This window comes from Crinia signifera, chromosome 5 (genome assembly GCF_055691185.1).
Source record: "Crinia signifera chromosome 5, ASM5569118v1, whole genome shotgun sequence".
Lineage (NCBI taxonomy): Eukaryota > Metazoa > Chordata > Amphibia > Anura > Myobatrachidae > Crinia > Crinia signifera.
Genome location: NC_139221.1, coordinates 146,500,586 through 146,527,379, shown reverse-complemented (window position 1 = coordinate 146,527,379; position 26,794 = coordinate 146,500,586). Strand labels below are relative to the sequence as shown.

General features: G+C 42.1%; 1 protein-coding gene across 1 annotated transcript in view; it reads left to right on the top strand.

The window, feature by feature from the left end:
* Nucleotides 1–26,081, top strand: part of ANKH (ANKH inorganic pyrophosphate transport regulator) — a 130,398-nt gene extending 104,317 nt beyond the window's left edge. Inside the window, exons 5-12 of the mRNA XM_083188099.1 lie at nt 1,645–1,815; nt 3,485–3,619; nt 6,150–6,242; nt 9,023–9,118; nt 13,445–13,574; nt 15,087–15,210; nt 23,103–23,202; nt 25,136–26,081. Of these exons, the coding sequence (XP_083044225.1) occupies nt 1,645–1,815; nt 3,485–3,619; nt 6,150–6,242; nt 9,023–9,118; nt 13,445–13,574; nt 15,087–15,210; nt 23,103–23,202; nt 25,136–25,252 (966 nt within the window). The 3' untranslated portion in view covers nt 25,253–26,081. The remainder of the gene's footprint in view (nt 1–1,644; nt 1,816–3,484; nt 3,620–6,149; nt 6,243–9,022; nt 9,119–13,444; nt 13,575–15,086; nt 15,211–23,102; nt 23,203–25,135) is intronic.
* The last annotated feature ends 713 nt before the right edge of the window (nt 26,082–26,794 follow it).

The window sequence follows — 26,794 nt, the reverse complement described above, 5'->3', positions numbered from 1 at the left end:
ATGCACAGCTCAACACAGACACATCCACAAACAAAGTTATCAATCCACTGTGTTCGATATTGATGCTGCATCTGATTAAGAATTAGTCCCCAAATACTGTATCTATGTCAGCCTCAATAGGAAATGGTAGGAGGAGGTCTGTTACTTTACTTGTAATGTCCGTGAATTCCCCTACTGGCCTTTAATAAAAAGATTTAATACATTACTCAACCACAGAAACATTTAGTTAATTATATTCTAAACCTATCATGACAATCTATTCCATTCTCTTTACTTGGGGTATATACCAGATATATAAAGGAAGATACTACCCCTTGAAGCTCAATATATGATGGCTGTATATAGCCTATACAGAGCTTGCAGAAATTAGCAGCAGGTTTTGTAAGTACAGTATAAAGAAGCGCAAAGGTTTTGTAAAAGTGCAGCAATTGCACAACATGCAGCAATTTCATATATTTAGGATAATCCTCATTGGTCTATGTAATCATTAGTAAAAGCCGCAGAAACTCCAGCTCACTTCTAAATTTTAACTTTTGCTACCATTGAGGTTTGGTCCAAAACCTTGTAGGTGGATGCTCGGTTATTGAAGGATCTCTGTATGCATAATTTGTAAACCAAGAATTAATGTAATATATATGGTGCACACTTCCCAAATGTCCCAATTTTAGGGATGACCTTTGCTCTGACTGCTGTAAATCCACATACATACAGGGCGATAGTGTGCTCAGCGATCCATGCTAAGTAATATAGCCCCTTCGATGTGGCTAGATATTTAATGTATGCACTAAATATCTTAGCGGGTGATGGCTACGCGGGGGTCCGTACACGGGGTGATGTGTGCTTAATGTGAGCATTAATGAGTGATGAGTATTATTTACAGTACATTTAGAATTTACATCTCATAATAAAAATTCTACTTATGTATGACCTAAGAAGCACATCAATTAACCTGTGGCCGTCAGCAGCGAAAAATCTATTTATCAACAGAGAGGCTACAATGATAACCTTGTTAGACCAGTTGGTTAGAGTGTTTGGACACACATTCTTACTGCTCTTCTGTTTATTGTATTATAGCCATGTTCCTGTAGTTATGTTGCTCTTTACATGGTACATATGTATCCTCATACACCTAAGCTTTTTGAGCCATATTAGTGATTTCTGGTTGTGCTCCTTCCTCTTAGTTTTTCTTCTTACTTGCTTATACAGTAGTGTGTTAGATACGTGGGATTAGTATATTTGTTGCAAAGGAATCGGTATAAAGTCACAGGTTACTTATTTCAGTGTGGATCATGGGGTCATCAGTAATTAGGTGGACAGTGTCTAAGTTGTCCCCAAAAAGTCAACATGCACAATGTCGATACTGGAAAAAGGTAAACTCAAGCAAAAGTTCAACACAGAAAAGGTCGATAGGGATAGGCCAATACAATGAATCACTGATGCCATCTTGTATTCACCGTTGTAGACATGTACTTTCCATATGTATGTACTACACATGTTCAATATACCAAATATGCACATGCACCGGATATTATTGGGATTTGAGATGAGATGTTACATAATTAATGTGTGTTATCATGCAGGGGGTGGCATACTTTTTGCATACTGTTTTATTTACATGTTATTTTTTATTTTCCTTCTTTGTAGGTTGTGTTTGTTGCCATTCTGCTACACAGTCACCTGGAATGTCGGGAACCGCTTCTTATTCCAATCTTGTCCTTATATATAGGAGCACTTGTGCGATGTACCACTTTGTGCTTGGGATACTACAAAAATATACATGATAAGATTCCTGAAAGCTGTGGACCAGAGCTGGGAGTATGTATGAGATAATAAACACAGTAGATATATGTCAAGATCATTCATAAACGACACAGCTCTATGGCAGTATATAACATATGCAGCAATTACTTGTCATTCGTACATACTCACTATAGTTTCATGAACTGCACCTCGTGTCATCTTTCTGATGCCCCTTTCCACTAGATTGTAAGCTCCTCAGAGCAGGGCCCTCTTCTCACATTTCACTTACAGCTCTCCCTACTCAGGGACCATCCTTGTCTGCATACTCTCCAGGTGGCTATGGCTCATCTCTATCTATGGCTGTCAGCCCCTAGTAGTACATTGATTATGTCCTCACTTCTTACATTTTTACTGAAATGTGTATTGCATTGTGATGTTCTTTGTTTCCTGTGCTCTTTACTGTAATGTTAATTTTGTCCCTGTACTGTTCTAGTGTTTGCCCATTGTACATCGCTGTAAAATATTTGTGGCAGCTTATAAATAAAATATAATAATAGTAAAAGTCACTTAAAAAAAGAACTAGAAAAACACTACAGAAATGCGATCAATAAGCTGGTATAATACCCTAAGCCAGTGGTTCCCAAACTGTGTGCTGTGGCACCCTGGGGTGCCTTGGGGGACTTGCAGGGGTGCCCTGAGTTGGTGGTCCAGGACCAATTCAAGTTTTTTATGTCCATTATAATAGTCAAATTGTGGACAAACAGAAGGGAATCCTGTACATTACCACATAACTTATCCTAAGGATGAAATATAAACACAATAAATTTAACTTAATATTTGTTTCTGACTTTCTCAATGAGAAACCTTTAGCCTAAGGGTGCTGTGAAAACATTTCTGATGCTTTGGAGTGCCGTGATTCAAAAACTTTGGGAACCCCTACCCTAAGCTAAACCGGCATACTATACTTTTTTTTTCTTTAAACGTTTCATTATTTATCTCTGCCATATTGGCTACATTTCCTAAATACGGTACTTGTTTAGTTTTACGGCGGCAGAGTCTCAGTCGCAGCAGCGTCTGTGTCCCCTTACGGGGCTTGCTTCGCTCGCCCACGCTACGCTCGCCACCCTATCTAAAATCAACTCCATGGATAGTGGGGGTATGAACTATTCACGTTGGCATGGACTTTATTATAGAAAGTTTGCCGAGCGCCAAACCCGGAAGTAGCGGGCGGCCATGCTGCCGCCGTGAAACTAAACAAGAACCCTAAATACTTCCTAATTGTTTAACTGGTATTTAGAATCTAAAATGTTGTACGTTTCCAGTGATGTGAATTATCTTACTGAGATCATAATGTTTAATTACATTTCAAGATGTCAGTTGACTATTAGCTATGTCTTGTATCCTGGTGCACAACATCAAGCCCTCCAGCTGTTGGGCAAATACAAATCCCAGCATGCCTTGCCGCAGTTGTAGCATTCTCTAATAGAAAAACTGTGGCAGAGCATGCTGGGATGTGTATATGCATCCCTGTCTTTCACCGTTTAGTCTGTTTTTTCACCACATAAATCTGGTCCAATAGCTTAAATGAGCATGTAAAATGTTCTATTCTACACTTTATTGACCAGTTTGTGAGTGTTTTTTATTATAGGACTTTAACAATCTAAAACTAAATTGAATAGGGTATCTGGTAAAAAACAATTTTCTTCTGATAATTATTGCTCTAACCTAGTGTGTTTCTCTGCAGGGAGATGCCACAATAAAGAAGATGTTGAGTTTTTGGTGGCCTTTAGCACTTATTTTGGCCACTCAACGGATCAGCAGACCCATTGTTAACCTTTTTGTTTCACGAGACTTGGGTGGCAGTGCAGCAGCAACTGAGGTAGGTCAGGCTTCACGACTGTTAAGTGATGTTAGGATTGTTATTTGCTGGAGTATAAAGACAGGAGTAAAACATTTATTTTGTTGCAGCAGCGCTAAATAACATATGTATGTAATTGTATATATAATATTACTGTATTTTCATTGTAACATCCCAAAGCAGCAGACTGCATCTAGCAACATCCCATACATTTCCCCATCAAGCAGCACAGAATAACTTGCGGTGTTGAAGCTTTCCTGTTGAATATGTGCATAAGCTATACTTTCTCCCATTGCTCATACTAAAAAGCTGTGAAAGACAATTCTGTCACCATGTGTCACATATAGATAGAAGATTATTAAGAATTAGTTCAAAGCCAGTCAAAATGATGGCTTCCGCAATGTACTTTCTCTTTAAGCTGTGACAGTTTTAGCCCAGGAACTCTCCACCCCACCCCCAGTCCCTATCTGCTCCTACCTCCAATCTCTGTCTTCACAGCTACCTCTCTCCATATCCAGTAAGGGTACTTGTTTCCTAGCACGGCGCCCGTCGTGAGTGATTGCATACCTTAATTTAAGGTAACTTAAGGTATGCGATGGACGCGACCGATGCGATATTTAGCTATTTTTAGCCTTTATTGCCGGCAATGAGAAAATTGCGTTGATCGCGTCCATCGCATGCCATTATAATGGCACGCGATGCGATCAACGTGATATTACATAGGGAGCAATGTTAAATTAGCCGGCTATGTAAAATCGCATTGATCGCGTCCATCGCATGCCATTATAAGGCACCCTAATGGGTAATGTGTATGTTAAATCCCCCCCCCCCCCATTATTAACGGCAACCCACGATTAACGGCAACCCAAAGCATAGCGAGCCCGCAAGGGGTGGCGGTACGCGTCCTTCGACCTTTTCATACCCCCACTATCCACGTTGGCGTGGAGTTGATTTTATATAGTGTGGCGAGCGCAGCGAGCCACAAAGCCCGAAGCGTGGCGAGCGGACGCGTAATACCTGTGAAGTAATGCGCTGCGCGCGCCACACTATACAACTCCACGCCGACGTGGATAGTGGGGGTATGAAAAGGTCGGAGGATGTGTACCGCCGCCCCTCGCGGGCTCGCTGCGCTCGCCACGCTTCGGGTTGGCGTTGATCGTCGGGTGGCGTTAACAATGGGGGGGCATTTCACCCATGAGGGTGGGTATACAATGAAAATTGGGGTCTGGGGGGCATTTTACATTGGGGCCAATGTAAAATCAGGTCTCAGGGACCATGTTAGATTGGTTCCAATGTAAAAAAATTGCATTGATCACATCGCATGCGATTTGGTTGCATGCGATGCGATCAACGCGATTTTTTGGGGCCCGACGGATACAATTAAAATTGCTGGCGCCGTGCTAGGAAACAAGTACCCCAGTAAGTTTGAAACCGACCAGTGTCCCTGTAAAAATTGCTTTCACTTTCTGTTATGACATCTTTTAGCACACAAAAGGAGTCATTTGGTCCGTCGAGTGGCCTCTAGTAGTGGTACTTCACCTCATAGATATGAGCAGTAGTTAACCTTTCATATATACATATAGATTAAGGGCAATTTCACACGCTCCGGCTCCTGCCGGGCGTCGAAATCCCACACAGCCAGAAAGCCGTGCCGCACACAGTAGTTTACAATGGAGGGGATGGCCACAGCCCGGCAGCCGTCCCTTCCAGTGGTGGGATCGTGACCATCGCGTGTCCATTATTAACTGCTGTGTGCGGCACGACTTCCTGGCCGTGTGGGATTTCGCCGCCCGGCAGGAGCCGGAGTGTGTGAAATAGCCCATGCCTGACATGAATTTATTAATTATGCAGACACTTGCCATACTCGTTGAATTGATAACATTTCACATTTTGCTAGAAAGTTTTTTTTTTTTTTTTTTTAAACTGGTCGTTCTAAATGTAATCCCACCATTCATAAAAAAAAAAAAAAATCCTACTCCAGCATACGTTAGCAGTGACGTAGGTGGTGTTAATTGTTTTGTTTCCCTCGGTTATTTTTAACCTGATTTATGTTCCTATAAAAAAGGCATTACAATAAATATTTGTACTACAAGATTCTGCAATTGTTTATGAGAATTTTGAGAATTAGGGGCCAGTCTGTTTAGCTGCTTGGTCCTACGACTAGCATGACAAGACATCTTTCCAGGTGATATTTCTGTGATCATCTTCATCTTTGCTCGTTTTAGAAAAATGAGTGATGTTTTCATTACTGTAATTGCACAGAAAAAGGACTCAGCAGTCCCCAGGGGAGCCTCTCAGCAATGTATGTCACACGTCCTTGATGATTTATGGAATTTACAGTGCAGTAACTGTGCATAGTAAAAGAAGAAGAAAAAAAAAAAAGTTTCTACTTAATTGCGTAATTTAATATATTTAACAATAATGTCAATCTCAAGAGCCATAAGTTTTATTAATCATTGAAACAAATATCACTGCTTAACAAAGCCATATGAGTTTGTGTGATGTATCACTTGCTACAGCATTTATCAGCTTTTACCTATATTATTCGCAGGCAGTGGCAATTCTTACGGCTACATACCCTGTTGGACACATGCCATACGGTTGGCTAACAGAGATCCGCGCGGTGTATCCTGCCTTTGACAAGGTAATATTAACTATAATAATCGAGAAAATGTATCAGCTTGGAGAGCAATATAAAGTATATTATTTTTATTTATTTATTATGCAAGACCTTTTTTTAGTTAGGAGAATGATAGTGTGTCTATTTTTGTTCATTTTGTTCATATAGGAGGTGTGGATAGTATACCGTAACTTTACAACTATTTACTGGTGCATATGGGCAGTGGGATCAGACAGCTTTGTATAGAACACTCAGCATATCTTCAAGTTTTTTGATTCTAGTAGTCCAATGTTGATCATGCATTACTCCACCAAACAAAAACTACAGCTCAAAGCTATGTACGAATAAGGAAAATACATAATTTAAATAACAACGTTTTTGCGGTCATGTGCAATAAAAACACTAAAAACAAAAACTATGTAGATAGTATCAAGGTGGTGCCCTATTACTGTTAAAAACATAACAAGGGGGAGACAATACAACATATAAACAATGACATGTATAGGCGCATACAGACACTGAGATTTTAGAACACTAGACTGTACACAATATAGTCTATTTTTTTTTTTTTGCAATGCAGATCTCATGGGGCGCACATAGTCATTGCAAGCTGTATACACACTGGGGGTTATTCTGGTTCTCACGCTAGCATGCAAATTAGAATGCGAGCGCAATGTTTCTTAAATGCGCATTTCTGTGCCAGGTGCGTGTGGCCACGGCAAACAGTGTGTTTGTCGGGCGCACGCACCCAAGACTGCGGGCAGGGGGTGGCAAACTGGGGGATTCGCCCATGGGAATGCCCAGCGTTTCATGGGTGATTCCATGAAAACGTTAGATGTTCCCATGGAAATGACCCAGTGGCGCAGGTGCGGGGGGCTGTTAGCTGACCTCCCAGTTCCTGTCGAGTATGCCCACAAATCGGAGTGACTTGAGAGTCACTTAGATATGCGTGCACTCTCCACATCATATGATGGTCGGTAAACATCGAATGATGTGGGTGTTTTCCCATGGTCTGCGAATGGATTTTATGTAAACATCCATTTGCAGCCATGCAGGCAAACCCGCCGAGCGAGGGTGAGCGGTCAGACCGGTGAGCAGCATCTGGGGGACTTGCAAGGATGCAAATTTGCCACCTTGTGAGTCATCCAGAATAAGGGCCGCTTCAGGGAACTTCAGGGAACAGGACAGTGGAATTATGGGAGAGGAGATAAGCACCCTAGCCAGCTAGGGTGCTTATCTCCTCTCCCATAATTCCACTGTCACAGATTCACTTTCACATTTACTACATAAGTATTCACACTCATTTATTCAAACAGCATTATTTATACAGTAGCTGGTTTAACACATTAAAATTGTGTCTTGATTTAATGTAGTGATACCACTAAGAGCTGGATTGAGAGTGATTTTGCATTCCCAAGTTGATTTTCATGAATAGTAAATCTTTTTTCATCTGAAGCATTTTAAGAGTCAAGAGGGCCCGTGTGCAGGTCCCCCTCCTCTCCGGTGTTGCTGTAGATGGTCCGTACTGCACTCCTGGGAACCATAGTTACCTACCCTCCTGCATTCTGCAGGAGACTCCCTGAAATAGCAGCAATCTCCCTCTCTCCCTCATTAGTCTAGCAATCTCCCTCATTTCACCTAGCCCACTTTACACTGTAACATTATTGGAGGAAAAAAGGAATGAGAGATACATGTAGATACATTTACATTGAATCATCTGCACCATTTCCCATAACTTTAGCAAGTACAGTAGCTCTTACTAACTGCTTTAGGGCTCATCTACTACCAACCATAATCTCCATGAAACTAGTTTTCAAAAGTAGGCAAGTATGCTGGGAACATCTCTAATGCACATGTACGAATTGCTAGGGCAGCCTATTTCCCAGTAATATTTGCAGCTAGGTGTGCGGTGTATGGGCACCCTTGCACACATTATAGATTCACCAGGGTGCTTAATTCTTAGTAGAATACACATTTTAAGTTTTAACTTTTATATTTCTAGATTGCCTTGTGGTAGAAAAAAACAGAGATTAAAATCTAAAAATGTTAATTTAAGAAAATTAATTAATTAAATGCATAGGATATTTATTAAAGCTTGGAGAGATATAAACTACTAACGAATCCGCTTCAATTGTACCTGTATTTTTACAGGCCATGTTTTAAAAATGACAAAAGTTGATTTTTACTTTGGGTCTGATTCAGAATTGTAAGTAAAGCAAAAAAAAAAGTAAATTTGTGTCTGGAACAAACCATGTTGCCATGCAAGGGGGGCAATTTTTATTTTTTTGTGTGCAGGGTAAATACCAGTTTCTTTGCATGCTGCCCACAAGTCTTAGACAGCTTTGTTATTACACTGCAATTTACAGATAAAGCCAGAACATCCCTGCTGGCGAGCGCTGGCGGAGATGGACTCCATTAGACTGGGCGTCTCACACGCACGCGCATCCCAGTCAGTCAGCGGCGGCTCCCTGCCCGTCTCTGCGCGTGCGGGCCCCTTCCGACAACTGGCAGGGCCTGGCAATTCTATCGCCAGCCCCTGAAAGCATGAGTGGGGCTCCATCTGTAGATTAAAGTTTGAACAGACCCCACCCAGTCTTAATCTCTCTGCACATGTTTCATCTGCCCCACCTGCAGTGCAATACGGTTTTGCCCAGTTGCTTGATTTTTTGCTATGCTTTGAAATCCGAATCAGGCCCTTTATCTCTCTCCACTTCATGTCTCTCAAAATTTTGATAAATATTCCCCCTAAAAATTGTTATATTTTTAAATATGTTTTAAAACTGAATATATTATCTTTTTTCTAGACTAATCCTAGCAATAAATTGTCTAACAGTGGGAATATGGTGACTAAAAGCAACATCAAGAACTTCACTTTTGTCTGCATGGCTCTTTCCCTAACGGTAAGGAGACAAGTACGGTAAGCAAATAGCTTGTACGGCCTAGACCTCATTGCAGAGTACATGAGTTTATGGTTCTTTGTTTATTTTGCCCAATATTTTTTTTATTGCTGAGATAAGAATAATGCCGTGTACACAGGCCTGACCGGGCGGCCATCAATGCCATCGACGACTGCCGGGTTCAAGCATCGTCCAGGAAAGAGGGATGGAGCGCGGGGGGAGGGAGATGGGATGCTGCATTGAGCAGCATGGAACTGCCTTCTATCTAGCAGATCGATACAGAAATAGACATGCCTAGCAAGTCTATTTCCTCTTGCGATCCTGGAGCCGAATCTGCATTGAACGCAGCTAGCACTGTTTGATTCAGGGTCATTTTCAAATCTATATAGTCCAAATGAAATCCAAAAATGACACTGAATCGGACCATGGCCCTTATTCTGATCTAAGCGGTAACGGCCGCTTGCGGCCGTTCCGCCGATGTTTTCGCTCTGCGCATGTGCAGAGGGCACTCTGCGCATGTGCAGGCGAAATCGCCGCACATTTTATTTTACCGCCGCAAAGGGGGTGGATAGGGGCGTGAGGGGCTACTTAGCCTCATTTCCCTATGCATACGCCCCGCGTTTCATGGGCGTTCCCATGCAAACGCGGGGCGTACGCATGGTAATGAGGCTGTGACGCATGTGTTGGGGGCGGGCATCTGACATCGCCGGATGTCAGCTGCCCGCCCCCATACATGCTTTCACACGGACAAGTGTCCGTGAGGTCTATGGTTGCGGGAGCTGGTGGAGCGTGCGGCCCTGCCTTCGATGGTCGGTGACCATCGAATGCAGGGGGCTGCTCCAAGATGGTGGAGGCGTATCCCCCGCCATTTTCATGCGGACCGCCACATGTCCGCGTACGGACGGCCGTGGCGATCCGTATGGAAGGCGGGGATTCGCCTGCACGGTCGGAGCCGCATATGCGGCTCCGGCCGCACCAAGCAGAATAAGGGCCCATGTGTACACAGTTTAACAATGATAACAGTGTCAACAAATAACAATACGGATACCAAGGTGAATGTTATATAGTTTTACAATGTGCTCTTTCCCCAATGTCTGCCTGATGGTCCATAAATGGCACATATTGCACACTATTGATATTCTGGTTGTTCCTGTATTATTTCCAGCATCCCACATATACTGTGCAAGGGTCTGGGCCATAACGCGCGTGCGCAATGCCGTCTAGCGAAGGAATCCTGCTACTTTTTTTCTCTCTAGCCATTTGCAAGGTGATTGACAGGAAGCTGCGTCTGGGGGTGGGAACCGGCTGTTTCATGGGCGCCCTAGAAAAAATACAGGCGTGCCGGAATAAATGCAGACATGACAAGGGAAAACGCAGTCGTGCCCAAGTGTTTTAGGGGAGGGTGTTTGTCGTTAGCGCGAGCCTCCATCAGGCTGATTACATCACAGCCGCCGGGTAAGTGGCTGGCTACTCAGAGCTTGCGATCAGTGAAATCATTCGATGGTGAGTGACTTACGAATGGATATGGATAGATTAGCAGCCATACACATCTATCCGCACAGGGAGCACAATCATTTGCAAGGCAGGGTTTTACACTATCGGGGCAGCGTTCACCTGATCACTGACTACTGCTACTTAGCACAGCAGCAATCAGGTCTGAATCGGACCCTTAATACACTAATTCATTATTGAAGTATACCTAAGCATTGCTCCTATTGTCATGAGGTCCTGTGTATTCATCCTTAACTGCTTAATTCACAAGATATGCCATCCCATAAGGAATGACATCCCAGTAGGATGTGGTTCATTTTTGACAAAAAATTCCTTGGGATAAATGGATGTGAGTAGCTAAAGAAGCTGGAGTTTGTTATAGAATAACCCTATTTAAAATGCATTTACAATGTAAAACCAACCTAGAATTGCCTTGTACATGATTGCCACTTTAAAAATATGGCCATTCTCGGACAAACACCCGCCTCTCCAGCTACTCGCGGCCTATTACATTTACAACTCTTATCAGCTGCCCATCAGCAGTAACTGAGCCGCTGTGATTGTACCGGTGTGAGTAATTGTCATAGAACTTATTTAGAAAAGAGGAAATTTGCAGAGATATAATAATATTTTAGGTTATTATTTGGAAATAAAGGGTGAAATTTAATACGATAAGAAATTCAGAAAGTGAGAGATTTGGTAAGAAATCTCCAGGTTTTTTTAAAGCGGCAATCATTTAAGCTACATAAACAAACTGGTTTTGCAGTGTAAATGATTGCTACTTTAAAAAAAAAGATCTCTTACCAAATCTCTAATTTTCTGAATCTCTCATCTTATTAAATTTAAGTGTTTCTCCTGCCTGTGCCATCATCATCTCTGTCCTGTCAGGTACAGTAGTACATGTATTGCTGCGTATGTGAGCAGAACAGGTCTGCTGAGTCACTGTGGAAGAACTGCTGATAAGGTCTGTTGGAGTCAGCACTACTGACCCTGACAACCCCTGTTTTGTTCTGTTCCTCACTGTCATAGGGAGATGGAAGTGGAAAGAGAATCACATGAGGCTGATTGTAACTACGTAGGAAAGGTTACACATTGCTGGGTTATGTTTTACACCTATTTACTTTTGTACGCATTTACAGAATTATGTATATAGCAACTGTATGGTGAACAGAGCAAGATGATTGATGCTCAGTGTACATAGGATGATTATCTCTTATGTATAAGGCACATCATAAGTCTGCAGCAGAGGAAAGTAATGTCTATATTACATAGATTAGATAAGAGCAGGTAAACCATGCAAAATGTAAGAATGAGATAGCATAAAAGTGTAAGCAGATATGCAAGGTGCAGCACATAAGTGTTTAATTATAGCTAACAGTGTAAACATGCAGGAAGTAATAGACATGGATACATGGGGCAACAGAATGGGAGCAGGCAAGAACAGAAGGCCAAGGAAGGCCCTGCTTGTTAGAACTTACAATCTTAAAGCAATGGAGTGGGGATGCAGGCTGGGACGGGTCTGCAGAGGAGGTGGACAAATAAAGTTTGATAAATACGATTTTAAGGAGTGTTTCACGTATTCAAAGCTGCTCTAGTTTAATTGAGTTGGAGCGATGTGTTGATAGTAGTTAGCCGAAAAGAGAGGGTAGGTAGGAGTGTCAGGATGATGTGTTGGATTATGTTGGGGTATAGTGCATCAGTGTAATGGTTAGCAGAGAAGGGAGGAAGAACACAAAAAGGAAAATCATTCTAGAATCTAGCAGCTAGGTATGGGATGATGTGGGAACATCTGAGTGGGAGGAAGGAAGGCCATGCAGAGAAGGTAGAATACTCAACAATAAAGAGAGTTGATAAGAGTTTTGGTGATGTAAAGGTGAGGGAGGACTAATCCTGCAAAGTTGTGAAGGCAGAAGCAGCAGGTTTGTAAGAGCGACTGAATGAGGGGTGAGAAGGTAAGGGAGGAACTTAGACCCTCGGGCATCAAACACTCAAACAGTGAGTGTAGCATTGTTAACAGTGTTGGAGGGCAGGAGTAATTAGATGTTTTGGAAATGTTAATTTTAAGAAGGTTCTGGAATATGACTTGAAAATGCAGAGAGACGGCTAGGCACACTAGAGATGGTATCAAGGGGTATCCAGATTATAGATAGAAAATACATAGATAATTATATTACTTTCACATGGCAAATCTGAGTCTGGGTTGCTCAACCCAGGTTATTCACTGTGGTGCTTTAGGAATGCACCTGACCTGGGACGACTCAGCAATAACCCTGGTTATAAGTGAGGTGTGAAAAGGGTATTAGTTGGTCAACACCAGATGGTCAGCAGGGACAAACGTTTAAATGTCAGTCACGTGGTCAAATGTAGACATGCAAATGGTCGACAAGAAAGGTTGACAAAGTTTTTTCTTGATTTTTATGGTTATTCACATAGAGGAGGAATATACTTAGGATACAGAAGGGGGCGGTTAGGGTTAACAGTCTCAGAATATTTTTACTTCTACACATATCCTTTTAAAACGGCAGGCCCCTTATTCTATACCCATGTAGTAGAGGTCCCAGGACTTCTTCCCTTTGTGCCACACAGACCTTTAATAACTGGTCTTTTACCCATGTGAGGCCATTTAGCGAGCTATGAGGAAACAGGGTCTACTGTTGACTGACACCCCCATAATACCAGCTAGTGGTAACTGGCTAGGTGGTCGCATTTTTGAAGGGATTCTCCATCACTGCACAAGAGATCCCAGAGTCAGGCACACTGCAGTTTGAAGTGAATGTAACCTTTCACAGCATATTTTACAAAAATAATGGTTTATAATTGTCCTATCTTTACTCGCAGCTGTGCTTCGTGATGTTCTGGACTCCAAATGTATCCGAGAAGATTCTGATTGATATCATTGGAGTAGATTTTGCATTTGCAGAGCTGTGTGTGGTTCCTTTGAGGTTATTTTCCTTCTTCCCTGTGCCAGGTAGGTAGAATAGCATATTGATACCCCTGCAATTTTTGCTATAGGTTTATAATACAAATAATCTACAAAATTATGTAAATTGTATAACTTCACTTTCAAGTGTGTGAGTTGCACTATGCAGTAGTTGGCAGATTACACAATTACATAATATGTTACATTCTCCTTTCTAATGAGAATGCCAGTCACACTATGTGTTTTCCAGTCTTTATCCTACTGCAGCTGCAATTACTCAGTTTACATGAGCCAGCACAGTACTGCTAACATTTTATATTTCTTATGATCCTTGACCTAGAGAATGAAGCAGTAAAGGTAAAGTTGGGAGGTACTATGTGAGAAGGCAAGTGTAAACTGAGTTCTTTCATGGTACAGTGCATTCCATGCTGACTAATGTACTGTACAGACATATATTATATATACTCGAGTATAAGCCTACTTTTTCAGAACAGTTTTTATGCTGAAAAAGCCCCCCTCGGCTTATACTCGAGTGAGGGTCCCACTTAAGTCAATGGGCGGTATTCAATGTGAATACCGGCGACGTGCATTGAATCCTGTTTAGGATTCGCTGCACATTCGCCACTGGTCGCCGCGTTCCGGAACCTCGCCGGCTCCGGTATTCAACGAGTCAGGGGCTCGCTGCCCCTGACCGGCGAATATGAGCTCCTGCGGCGAACGCCGCATGGAGCCTGAGGATGGTGGCAGGCAGGGAGATGGAAGTCTCCCTGCCTGCCCCAGAACGTTTGTGGGGGGGAGGTGGGCTCCCTGGGAGCCAGGCAGCACAGGCTGCCCCCCGGGGGTGCCAGCAGGGGACCGGGTATATTCACTACACCCGATCATGAATATGTAATGATCGGGTGAAGTGAATATTTGAATATCTAATGAGCGGCTCGGCTCCGGCCCCCTGCTGGCTGGTCTGTGTAAAAAAAAAAAATATATATATATATATATATATAATTTTTTTTTTAATTAAATATATATTCATGTGCTTACAGCACATGAATAAAAATAGCATGCCCCTCCTCAGAATAAAATTCCAGATTTTTTTACACCAATTGTAAAAAACAAAACACTTTATTTTAAAAGTTCACCTTCCACTTCACCATAAAAAGATAGCAATTGCTACTCGGTGAATCATGGCGAAAAAAACCTTGAAATGTATTCGCCATCTGGTCATTGAATAGGGTGATTCACCGTTTTATTCAGAAATTCGCCAAACAGCACAAAATCGCCATAAAAACCTGGCGAATCAGCCTCATTGAATATCGCCCATTAAGTTTTCCCAGTTTTTTGTTGTAAAATTAGGTGCCTCGACTTATACTCGGGTATATACGGTATATATAATATATATATGCATAATTGCTAGGAATTCACTTACAAGATTTGACACTAGTAATTAAATTAGAAATGCTGTTTATGCTTCACTTGCACCCAGAAGCAGTTAGGTCATACTGTATGTTACAATTTACATTGTGTTACTACCTTGTTCGTTTTTTTTTTATTTTTATCCCTATTAAGTCACTGTGCGGGCCCACTTAACTGGCTGGTTGATGACACTCAAGAAGACATTTGTGCTGGCACCAAGCTCAGTTCTAAGAATTATCGTCCTCATCTCTAGTCTTATTATCTTGCCTTACTTAGGGTAAGTTTCCGTTTTTACATAGAATGGAAAACCATGACCTTGTGTGCTGTGATACAATACCACCTGTGTGTGCTTGCACAATTTACATATTATATATATATATATATATATATATATATATATATTTATTCCAGCGCTTTACAGAGAATATTTAATCATTTGCATCACAATGAATAAATGTTTTGATACATATATACAGTGGTGCTAAAAAGGGAACACTTTAGAATACAAATTTCAGAATAATTGTTACCTTGAAAAGAATCCAATAAAGCAAATTACACAAAACAATTTGGGGTACTTGTATACTATCACGGCTCCCACGATGGGCATCGTACAGGAAAAAATCGCATCACATGCGATGTGATGCGATGCGATTCCATTTTTCTCAAAAATCATGGACATGTGTTAAAATCATGTAAAATGCACCCCAAATGTAATTTTCCACACTGTACCACCCCCACTATCAACGCCAACCCGAAGCGTGGCGAGCGGCGGCGGTACGCGTCCTACGACCTTTTCATACCCCCACTATCCACGTCGGCGTGGAGTTGAGAATAGAAAGTGTGGCAAGCGCAGCGAGCCACCGAGCCCGAAGCGTGGCGAGCCCTGCGAGGGGACGCGGATACCTGTGAAGCCCGCGAGGGGACACGGATACCACGCTTCGGGCTCGGTGGCTCGCTGCGCTCGCCACACTTTCTATTCTCAACTCCACACCGACGTGGATAGTGGGGGTATGAAAAGGTTGTAGGACGCGTACCGCCGCCCCTCGCGGGCTCCCTGCGCTCGCCATGCTTCAGGTTTGCCTTGATAGTGGGGGTGGTACAGTGTGACAAATGACATTTAGGGTTCATTTCACATCTTTACTACTAATTTAAAGGCATTTGCATGCATTTTTGAACAAAAACGCATGCCATCGCATGGCATGCGATGACATGCGATTTTTCTCACAAATGTATTAAAAACCCGGTAAAATCGCATCGCATGCCATTACATATGGCATGCGATGGGAGCCGTGATAGTATACAAGTACCCAATTTGGTTTGGTATGATTGGTTGATAATGAACAGGTTGACTTGAGAATGTCGACACGGTCAAACTGTCAAAATGCTAATCATGTCAACAGTGACCATACTGATATTTAGTATGTCTGCCGGGTGATATGTTGCCATGATAAACTGTTGACAAACCATCTGTAGTGCTGCCGTCAGCCGCTGCAGCTTCTTTTGGGTCTGAGTGGCCATGTGACAGTCACTTCCGACAGACCTCCGAAGCTTCAGCGCCCCGTTGATTATCCCCACCCCCAAAAAAAATAGTGGCCCATTTAAAAATTTTGAGGTGAGTCTGCAAAAGCAATCTTTGAACTAAAAGAAAATGTTGTTTAAAGAAAACACTGTTTTCCCAACTATAGAAACACATCTATAAAACACAATTTAGATTTAAAAAATTAATGAAAAAGTAGTTTGCGTTTCATGTGTTTTTCGTATTAAGAATTATTTTATCATTGGTCACATTTATAGAGACATTTTTAAACATTCAAAAAGGTTATTAGACTTTCTAACACCACAGTACTTAAGGTGCCCACACACTACAGCGATTATCGGCCAATTTTTACTGCCAATCGTTTGCAATTGTGAACGATCGCTAACCAATGCGCACACCTGCAGATCCTTAGCTGTATCTTCGGATCTTCCCTGTTGCTTGGAAGATCAGAAGAAGCAGCTATAGATCTGTGGGACTCGAGTGTTCAGGCATCCTTGGATATTCGGGCGCGTTTGGGTGTTCAGGCCCGTTCCTGCACTCTGGCATTTGGATGCATTCCTGTGTTCATTTGAGTTACTGTCTTTGGGCCTGGACCTGCACTTGGGTGTGTTTCTGCATTTGGTGAGTTCCTGCGCTCAGGCACGTTCCTGTGCTTTGGCATTTAGGTGCTTTCCTGCGTTTGGCCATGTTCTTGTACTCGGGCGCAGTCCTGTGCTCGGTGTTTGAGGGCGGTCCTGTGCTCGGATGTTTGTGGGCGGTCCTATGCGTGGGCAAGTTTCTGTGCTCTGGTGTTCAGTTATGTTCCTGCGCTCTGGCATCTGGGCACATTCCTGCGTTTATGCGCGTTCCTGCGCTCAGCGTTTGGGTGTGTTGTGGCATTTGGGCATGTTTGTGCGCTAGGATGTTCGGACACATTTGTGCACTTCAGTGAGTTCCTGCGCTTAAGGGGTTCGAAAACGTTAAGGTGTTTAGGCATTTACCATCACGTTTGTGCGCTCAGATGGTTGTGCACATTCGGGAGCATTTGTGCGCTCGGGTGTTTGAGTTCTTTCACAAACTTGGGGGTGCTTGGGTATTCGTGCACTTGGGTGTTAGGGCGCATTCATTCACTCAGGTGTTTGGGCATTCTGGTGTTCAGGCACGCTTGGATATTCGGGCACGTCCATGTGTTCAGGTGCGTTCATGCATTCGGGCACGTTCAGCTGCGCTCGTGCGCTCATGTGTTTTCATGTGCTTGGGCACACCCAGGTATTTGGGCGCTTGGTGCATTTGTGCGCTCAGGTGTTTTGGCGGGCTTGAGTATTCAGGTGTTTGGGCACGTTCGTGCGCTCGGGTATTCAGGGGCTCGGGACCGGGAAATCGGCTGGGGTAGCAGTGGGGTGGGTGGGGTGTATTTTTGAGGGGGGCGACGACGGGTGCACACATGTCAGTGGCATGCACGGTAATCTTCCGGGGAAGCCCACGACAGCAGAGCAGCGCGGCTCAGCCCGGAAACTTTCCTTGCATACCACCAAAGGGGATTTTTTTTTTTTCTGAAATCTTAAGATAAATCTTTGTCAAAATTTGCTCTTTGCATGAAATCTTTTGTCCAGGACTGACGGGGAGTTCAAGGAAAATCTTAAGCTCACAGATCTTTCTAGTGTGTGGGCACCTTTAGTCTGTGCTAAACATTATTATGTACACCTTTCACTTGTTGCACAAGGTCCTATAATGTTAATGATTTTCTCTTGTGGAATGTGGACAGACCAATTATAACTTACCTTTTATACTTAAAGATGACTTAATGCAAACACGATAGGCTTACATTTTATGGGAGTCAGAAGACATAGCAGTGCTGCAGGCATTGTACAATGACCTCTGAATACAAATATACTGTACAATATGTTTTTGCCACTGGAATTGTTCTGTGATTTATGCATTTAGGGGTCAATCCAATTGGGTGCTAGTTTTCCAGACCTGAAAGTAGCACAGTAAGGTGCCCACACACTAGAAAGATCTGCGATCGTAAGATGTGCACATAAATTAGCCTTGAAATCTTTTTTCCGTCCTGGACAAAAGATTTCAGGCAAGCGCACATCTTTACCAAAGATTTTTCTTAAGATCCCGTGTGCGTTCCTATGGATCTTTTGTTAAATCTTCTGATCATTTGTGCAGCACGTAAGATCAGAAGATTCAGCTAAAGATGCATGGGAGCGCGCATCGGACAAAAATCGGCCGATTTTCGATAAAAATCGGACAATATATAGGCCGATTTATCGGAAATCGGCCAATCGGCCCAAAAATCGTTCTAGTGTGTGGGCACCTTAACAGCTGCCCTTTATGCCATAGGGCTGCAAGCACTTTTGAGCGAATTTGGGCAATGAGGTGTACAGGTGCTGAAATGCAAAGTGTAGCTAACTTAAGGCTGAACTTAGTACTCGTTTCCTAGCACGGCACCCCCGATTTTGATTGTATTACGTCTCATACAATCAGATTGCATCGCATGCAATATAGCGGAACGCGATTTTTTATTGTACAAGCACCCTGATGGGTGCTTTTAATGTTAAATGTACCCCCATTGGCAGTGCCACCCTCACTTAGGGTGACCAACTCATCCCTTTAATCCGGGACTCATATTAATTACACAGGTTCTGTGGCTGGCTTTTACCTGGTTTTAAACTGCCACACCTCAAGACTCCATTTCACCTGGTTTTAAACTGCCACAGAACCTGTGTAATTAATATGTGTCCCGGATTAAAGGGATGAGTTGGTCACCCTACCCTCACTATCAATGCCAACTCGAAGCGTGGCGAGTGCAGCGAGCGTGCGAGGGGCGGCGGTACGCGTCCGCCGACCTTTTCATTCCACCACTATCCACGTCAGTGTGGAGTTGATTTTAGATAGTGTGGGAGCGCAGCGAGCCACCAAGCCCGAAGCGTGGCGAGCGCAGCGTGCCCCGCTTCGGGTTGCCATTGATAGTGGTGGTGGTGTTGACAATGGGGGTGCATTTAACACCCATCAGGGTGCTTGTACAATTAAAAATCGCACCGCATTGCATCGCATGACATTTGCTGGCATGCAATGCTATGCAATATTTCATTGTACAAGCACTCCTGCTAATTTAGCATGAATATCGCATTGCACACCACCAAGTATGCTATGCGATGGGTGCCGTGCTAGGAAACAAGTACCCTGAACTTACAATATAAGATGCCTTATGGTAGAAGCCATAGGGCGAAATCTAAGACCAAATAGGTACAAATTAAATACGACTGGGACACGGCGTCTGGCTGATCTATTATTCCGCTGATTCGCCGTATTTACATATGGCAAGCCCAGTCAAATTTGTGTGAATGACACCATTGACAGAACTTTCTTGATCTGATGGCAAAATTTACTAGCATTTGTACTGCTGAATTTGTCCGTGAATTCAGCAGAAAATAAGGGAAAATGCGACACATTTTCCATCTTTTCCATTCGGTGTGTAAAAAAATAACTAGAAAAAAACAAAACTGCATCCCCCCTCCCCGAATACAACCAACCCCCGGGGTCTTTGTGCCAGGGCTAGTTACTGAAATACAAGGGACAAAATTAATAGGGGTGCTCTGTATTTATATAACCGACTCTTGGGAAGGTCCTGGTTACAAAACCCCAAAAAAATTAAAAATAGGAGTCCCCTGTATTTTTATAACGATCACTGCGATCAAACAGCAAGCCGTTTCATGCCACAGCTAGGGGAAACTTTTTACATAAGTTCCCTCGGCCAAAGCATGAACCAGGTCCTTGGGGGAGTGGCGGCCCCCCCCAATAAAGGGGTCCCAGCTCAGGCTGAAGCCTGGAGCTGTCCACAGCACCCATGTGTCGTGGGCGCCAGGCTGATGGCAATAAAGTGTAAAAAAAAAAAAATTAAAAATAAGGTATTGCATTTTTCTAGTAGAAATACAAGCCCCAGCAAGTCTCTCCATGCATGCTGGGATTTGGTCCACTTTTCCAGTAGATATACGAATGGGTATTGTGGAAAAAAATGCTTACCATAGATCGGTCTTCTTCAGTCCATGTAGGCAATCCACAGGGTTAAAATAAATAAATAAAAACCCAACACCATCAGACTGAGGAGCCGCAAGCATCTTTACACTTGTGGCTTCTCCCCAAGAATGACTGTTTCTTATTTTACCATGTGGATGCTACTTGGAGTGAAGAGGACACGATCTATGCCGGTGGGGTGGGGAGTAAAATTTTTTTTTTTTTTTTTTTTTTTTTAAACACATTTTATTAGTTGGAACTCAAGCAGAAGGTACAATATCAGGTACGGAGACAAAAATTAGTACAAGAGATATGAGCAGAAGTCAGGTCTACATTACATGAGTGACGTGGTCCAACAAGAGTATTTTTCATGTATATATGGAAAAATAGAGAGAAAGAGAGAATAGAAAGACAGGGGAGTAAAATTTTTATTCACAGTACCCATTTGGAATTCTACTGGAGAAGAGGATAGTTCTAAGAAAGGGACCCTATAGGTATGTATGGATGGTGTACGTAATAAAGTTTTACTTTATTATGTGTCTGTTTTTGGTGTATTGGTTCGGTAGTGGGACTACAAGTCCCAGTGGTCCCATTAATGCCCCGGGTGCTTGGACTTTTGGTTCTTCAAGTCCCTGCATATAGGGAAGGCTTGCTGGAGCTTGTAGTTCTACTACAAAACCCAATACCTTATCCCAGGGGGGCCAGGGACATCCCCAGACTTCAGTCTGGGTCAGGAGGGGGGACCCCTTTATTGGGTGGTCCTCATTTCCCCAGGGGCCCGGCCAGGGCGTTTTGGCTGGGGGAACTTATCTAAAAAGATTTCCTTGGCTGTGGCATGACACCGCTGGCTGTTGGAGCCCAGTGCTGGTTATAAAAATCTGGGGGACCCCTATTCTTTTTGTCCCCCATATTTTTGTAACCAGGACTGGTCCAAGAGCCGGGTGCTGGTTATTGAAATACAGGTGACCCCTATTCATTTTGTCCCCTGTATTTTTGCAACCAGCACTGACTCAAGAGCTCGGAGCTGGTTATACTTGTGAGGGGGGAGAACCACGCAGTTTTTTTTTTTAAGTATTTGTTTCTTTTTATGCATCTGACTGATCCATGCAATGCTTCACATTAATCTGTATTTGGCTGCCGGGAAACATGGCAGTGAAATACAAAGGAGTTCAACATTTGAAAATACAAATCCTGAGAACACAGCAGCTTGTAGATTAGCCGAGTTCTCACACCGTATTTTTGGTCCGATTATAGTCATACTCGTTCATACACAATATCTGCAGTGAATGGTGATCTTAGTAAATTTCCCCCACAGTGTTAAGAAAATGAACACACATCATCTTCATACTGTGCAGACATTAGCCATGACATTAATATGCTGCCAAGAGATCACTGTAAAGAAACCTACTTTCCCAAACTGCTTTTCGACATAAAAAAAAATGAGTTGAGCTATGGGATATTCTTGAAACAGTGCGACCAGTGAGAGAGACACTTTACACTGTAGGAGGATTAATCTCCCTATACTTTTCTGCACAGCATTTTCTAAATGGATGGATGCTTTCAATATGAACATTGTAGTCAATAAACAATTGCTATTGTTCTTGAACCACTAAAGGACAGTTTATTATGGTAAACAATGAACACGCAGAATTGAACACTTGTTGATTTAGACGGAAGGGTTTGGGGAGAATGTTAAATATTGTTTCATTATAAAAGTTAATTCTATTCGATCAGTGACTTCCCCTGAAGTAGCAAATAAAGGAAAATAGGAGGTACAATAGCTAAACATGTAAATAAAATCTGAATAAAAATTATTATATTTAAATGGTTCTGCAACAATGAAACAATACTACCCTTTGTTTTGTGGAATTGCATTTTTAGGACATACTCTGACATTTAAATGTAGTACAAAATGTGTTTCTTTACTAAAATGAATGTGTATAAGGGTTTGCATGCTTTACTGTTTTGACACTTTACACAATTGCTACGCTTCTAGAAAATTAGCATGTGCAGCCTTCACATAGTATACAGAACAATGACATATACATTTTACCTAATGAGCTTTCCCTGGGAATTTTTTTTGGGCTTTGCCTTATCTGGTGCAGGTGATACTGTTCTGGTCAGCAGTCCTCAAGAGAAAACATCCAAACAATAGGGAAAATTGTACTCTCTAAAATGGAAAATGCCATTTAGAGGCTTATTATTGGTTTCTGTACTAGTTATGGATATTATTAGTATATAAACAAAGTACGGGTATACTCTTCACGAAATATATATCTGGAATTATTTAATATATTATTTTTCTACCAATCGGAGTATTCCGTACCTGTAAAGCAGACGGCACTGCAGAGACTTTTAAATCAAACACCAATGTCTGAAATTATGAATCAACGTTTTAAAACTTGTTATAGTAGAACATATCTATACCTATATATGTACTACTTTAAAGTACCCTTTACTTTTATACATACACACAGTGGAGACCATGACATAAATCATATTTGCTGTTTTGCTTCAATTCACTAAAGGTCTGCTACCATAAGTCAAACAAAATGCATTGCAAACACTGTGCATACGTACACTATGCTTATTTTTTTAATACATGTTGATTGTGCCATTTCTTAATGCAGGGTCCATGGAGCCACATTAGGAGTAGGATCCCTTCTCGCAGGCTTTGTAGGCGAATCAACAATGGTTGCTATTGCATCTTGCTACGTATACCGAAAACAGGTAAAACATAAGGTCCTGGTGAGCAAGTCCTTAGACAGCTAAATATTATGCCCTCTTATAAATTTACCAATCATTTGTGACATTAGGTTTCTTATGTTGATCTAGCGGTGAAATATATTGTGTATTATTTGTGCCCTGTTGGAAACTTAAAATGTAAATAAATACTTTACCTCTCAATGCCATTTATAGTTAGTGACTGTCCTGATCCAGAATACCATGTACATAAGCCAGTTTTTCTCTACTGAAATGCAAATGAAAACCTTAATGGGATGTACGCATGAATTTGTCAGCCTGAATACGCCAGCACATGCAGACAAAAGACGACTAGGGAAAGTAGGGGCGTTGGACCACTAGGCTAAGCAGTAACCAGTATGTAAACAAGGAAAAGGCTGCACTTCTACTAAAGTAATGCAATGTATTTAAAAGTTGTGAGCAAAGTAAAACACTTAGAAGAAAGTGTGCAAAAAATTTACCCTGTGCAGTTAGTTAATATAGTGCAGTTTAAATATAGAGATTAAAATAAGAATTTACTAAAGTAGACGTCTTTCCCATAGCCACAAATCAGATACTATAGTTTTCTAAAATACAATAGAGAAATTATGATTGGTTGCGATGGGAAACCCCTCCACTTTTTATTTTCTATATAAGAAACGGTTAATAAATAAATAAGATACATTTGTTAAGCTCTTGACAAATTGCATATACTCATGATTGTATAATTATATTTTCATTAACCTATAGAGGATCAGCTGCACAACCTTTCCAATATTCTTAAGGCGGTCTTATATTTATTATTTTATGGCTCCTAGTGAAATGGGAAATAATTAAATATCAGATCAGCTGAATATAAAATGTACATAGCAACATACTTTATACATAGTATCTGTCTTTGGAGGAGATACGAGCCACTGGGGCAGTATTCAATGCTCCTGATTCACCGGGGTTTTTTTTTTCGGCGAATCGGGTTGCTTGCAGCACATGAATATTTAATTTTTTTTACACATGATGTCAGCAGGGGGAGCCGCTCATTACATATTCCCTGCACTGGTCCCACTCATTACATATGCACGAGTGGGACCAGTGCAGCCCTCCTTCTCCCTGATAATGCCGGGACCCGCTGCTTGCTGGTGGGTGGCATGCAGCGTGGTCTGGTAGCTCAGGGTCAGGTCGGGTAGCACTGGTGGGCAGGGGGTCCCTACGGTGTATGTGAGATCAGCGGCGGGTCCCTGCAGTGGATGGGAACCGACCCCCTGCCCACCAGTGCTACCTGACCCTGCACTGCCAGACCCATCCAGTCCTCCTTCTCCCCCCTGCTGCTGTGTGCAGCGTCCGGCGCAGGCAGGGAGGCTTCCATCTCCCTTCCTTCCGCCGTCCTCCCCGGCTTCCTGCGGCATTTGCCGTGGGGTTAAAATTCGCCGTCAGGGGCAACGAGCCCCTGACGTGTTGAATAGGGGGAGAGGGAGGACTGGGTGCAAATCCACCAGCCCTCCGGAACCTGGTGAATGTGAATGTGCAGCGAATCCTAACCAGGATTCGCTGCACATAGTGAAAAAAACATTGAATACTGCTCACTGTGTTTTGTAAATACTTACAGCATGTGTCAGATCGGTAAAATAAAAATGTAAAGAACAAAAACCTTCTCATCTACATCTGAATACAACACATGTCTATTCTGAAGAAACTTCTATTTTTGTTCAGTTTCAGCATTAGGTTTGTATAAAGTTATTAGAATTGATTTAAAAAATAGTTTTCAGTATTCTGTAGAATTTTAATCTAAACTATAAACCATCCTATCTTTGATAATTGTAATCTATATACAGTATAAATAGATTTCTAATTTGGTCCTAATTTACTTGTGACGTGTATTCTTTCCCAGCCATAATATGGCTGCTTTGTGAAGGTCATGTCTTAATCTGTTCTTTTGTCACCATAGAAAAAGAAGAAAAATGAGACGGAGACTGCGGTGGAAGGAGAAGATTCAGCAATGACTGACATGCCTCAGAGTGAGGAGTTAACAGACATTGTTGAATTGAGAGAAGATGGAGAATAATCAGATAACTGGGTGGCTCTTTGCAACAGAAGTACAAATGGCCCTTCCCTGTCTTCAGTCTTCAATCAGTTTATTTTATTAGTATGGAAACTACAGAAGGCTCCAATGTTTAGCATACTGGGTATGCTTGCTATAGAGTGAGCCGGACATAGGCTCATCGCTTTACAAATACCATGCATTTATCTTCTCAATCCATGGATATTTAATTAGCAACATCCTACTGGATAGGCGTTTTCTACATTGAGCTTCATTGGACAATTTTCATTTATCAACCAAAGCATTGCTGTCTGTCTCTGCTGTTAACAAAGCTGCCGTCCTATTATTTAATCAACCTCTGTTTTAATACATTAGATTATAATTCATTTTTTTTTCTCGTTTATACTGCAAAGGGAGTTATTGTTCAGAAACACAAACACCACACTGGTGAATTCACTGCAAAAGAGAAGCGTGCTTTTATACCACACCTAAATTGAACATTTTCCAGAAATTAGTTTTCTATTAAAATTAATTTATTGTCTTGAACGTTAAAAAAAAAAGTTGTCTTTGAAATGTTAGTTCCTTAAGGTTTGTCACAAGAAGTTTACAGTATGTCTACTTGCATTTACTAACAGTTTAGTAGATAGCTAGTAACCAAATATTGAACTGGATCTAAAGAGGAGTTAAAGTCAACTGTTATTTGCAGACATTTCTGAACCCGCTAATAGTTTTGTGATTAAAATTCAGGGTACTTATGTAGTAACTGGGCTGCCGATTTTGAAATCGGGTCCATCGCATCGCACCCGACCATATCGCATGCGATGCGATGCGATGGACCCGATTTTTCCATAGGATTCAATGTTAAAATGGACTGAGTCCATTTCAACATGGAATTCAATGGGAAAAGGGGTCCTTTTCATGCCCCTACTATCCAAGTGGGCATGGAGATGGATATAAACCTATGGCGAGCCCGAAGCGTGGCGAGCGTAGCGTGGCGAGCGTAGCGAGCCCCGCGAGGGGACACAGAATACCGTCCCCTCGCGGGGCTCGCCACGCTTCGGGCTCGGTGGCTCGCTATGCTCGCCACAGGTTTATATCCAACTCCATGCCCACTTGGATAGTAGGGGTATGAAAAGGACCCCTTTTTCCCATTGAATTCCATGTTAAAATGGACTCAGTCCATTTTAACATTGAATCCTATGGAAAAATCGGGTCATCGCATGCGATATGGTCGTATGCGATGCGATATCGCATCGCATCTGATTGTATGCCTTAACTTAAGGCATACAATCAAAAAATCGGCAGCCCAGATACTACATAAGTACCGAATTCAGTGATTGTAGACATTTCTATATTGGATAGACTCAAGTATCCGGCGTTTTTCCAGTTAATGCATTTATAAAGAGCACAAAATTACAAAAATTACAAATTATCTATCATCATCACTAATAAGAATTTATTTATTTTTTTAAAGAAAGACGGCACCAGCTACACAGTCCTTCATTATACTAAAACTTTCATTTAGACATGGGCACTACTGGGATGGTAACTTACAGTAATATTTTA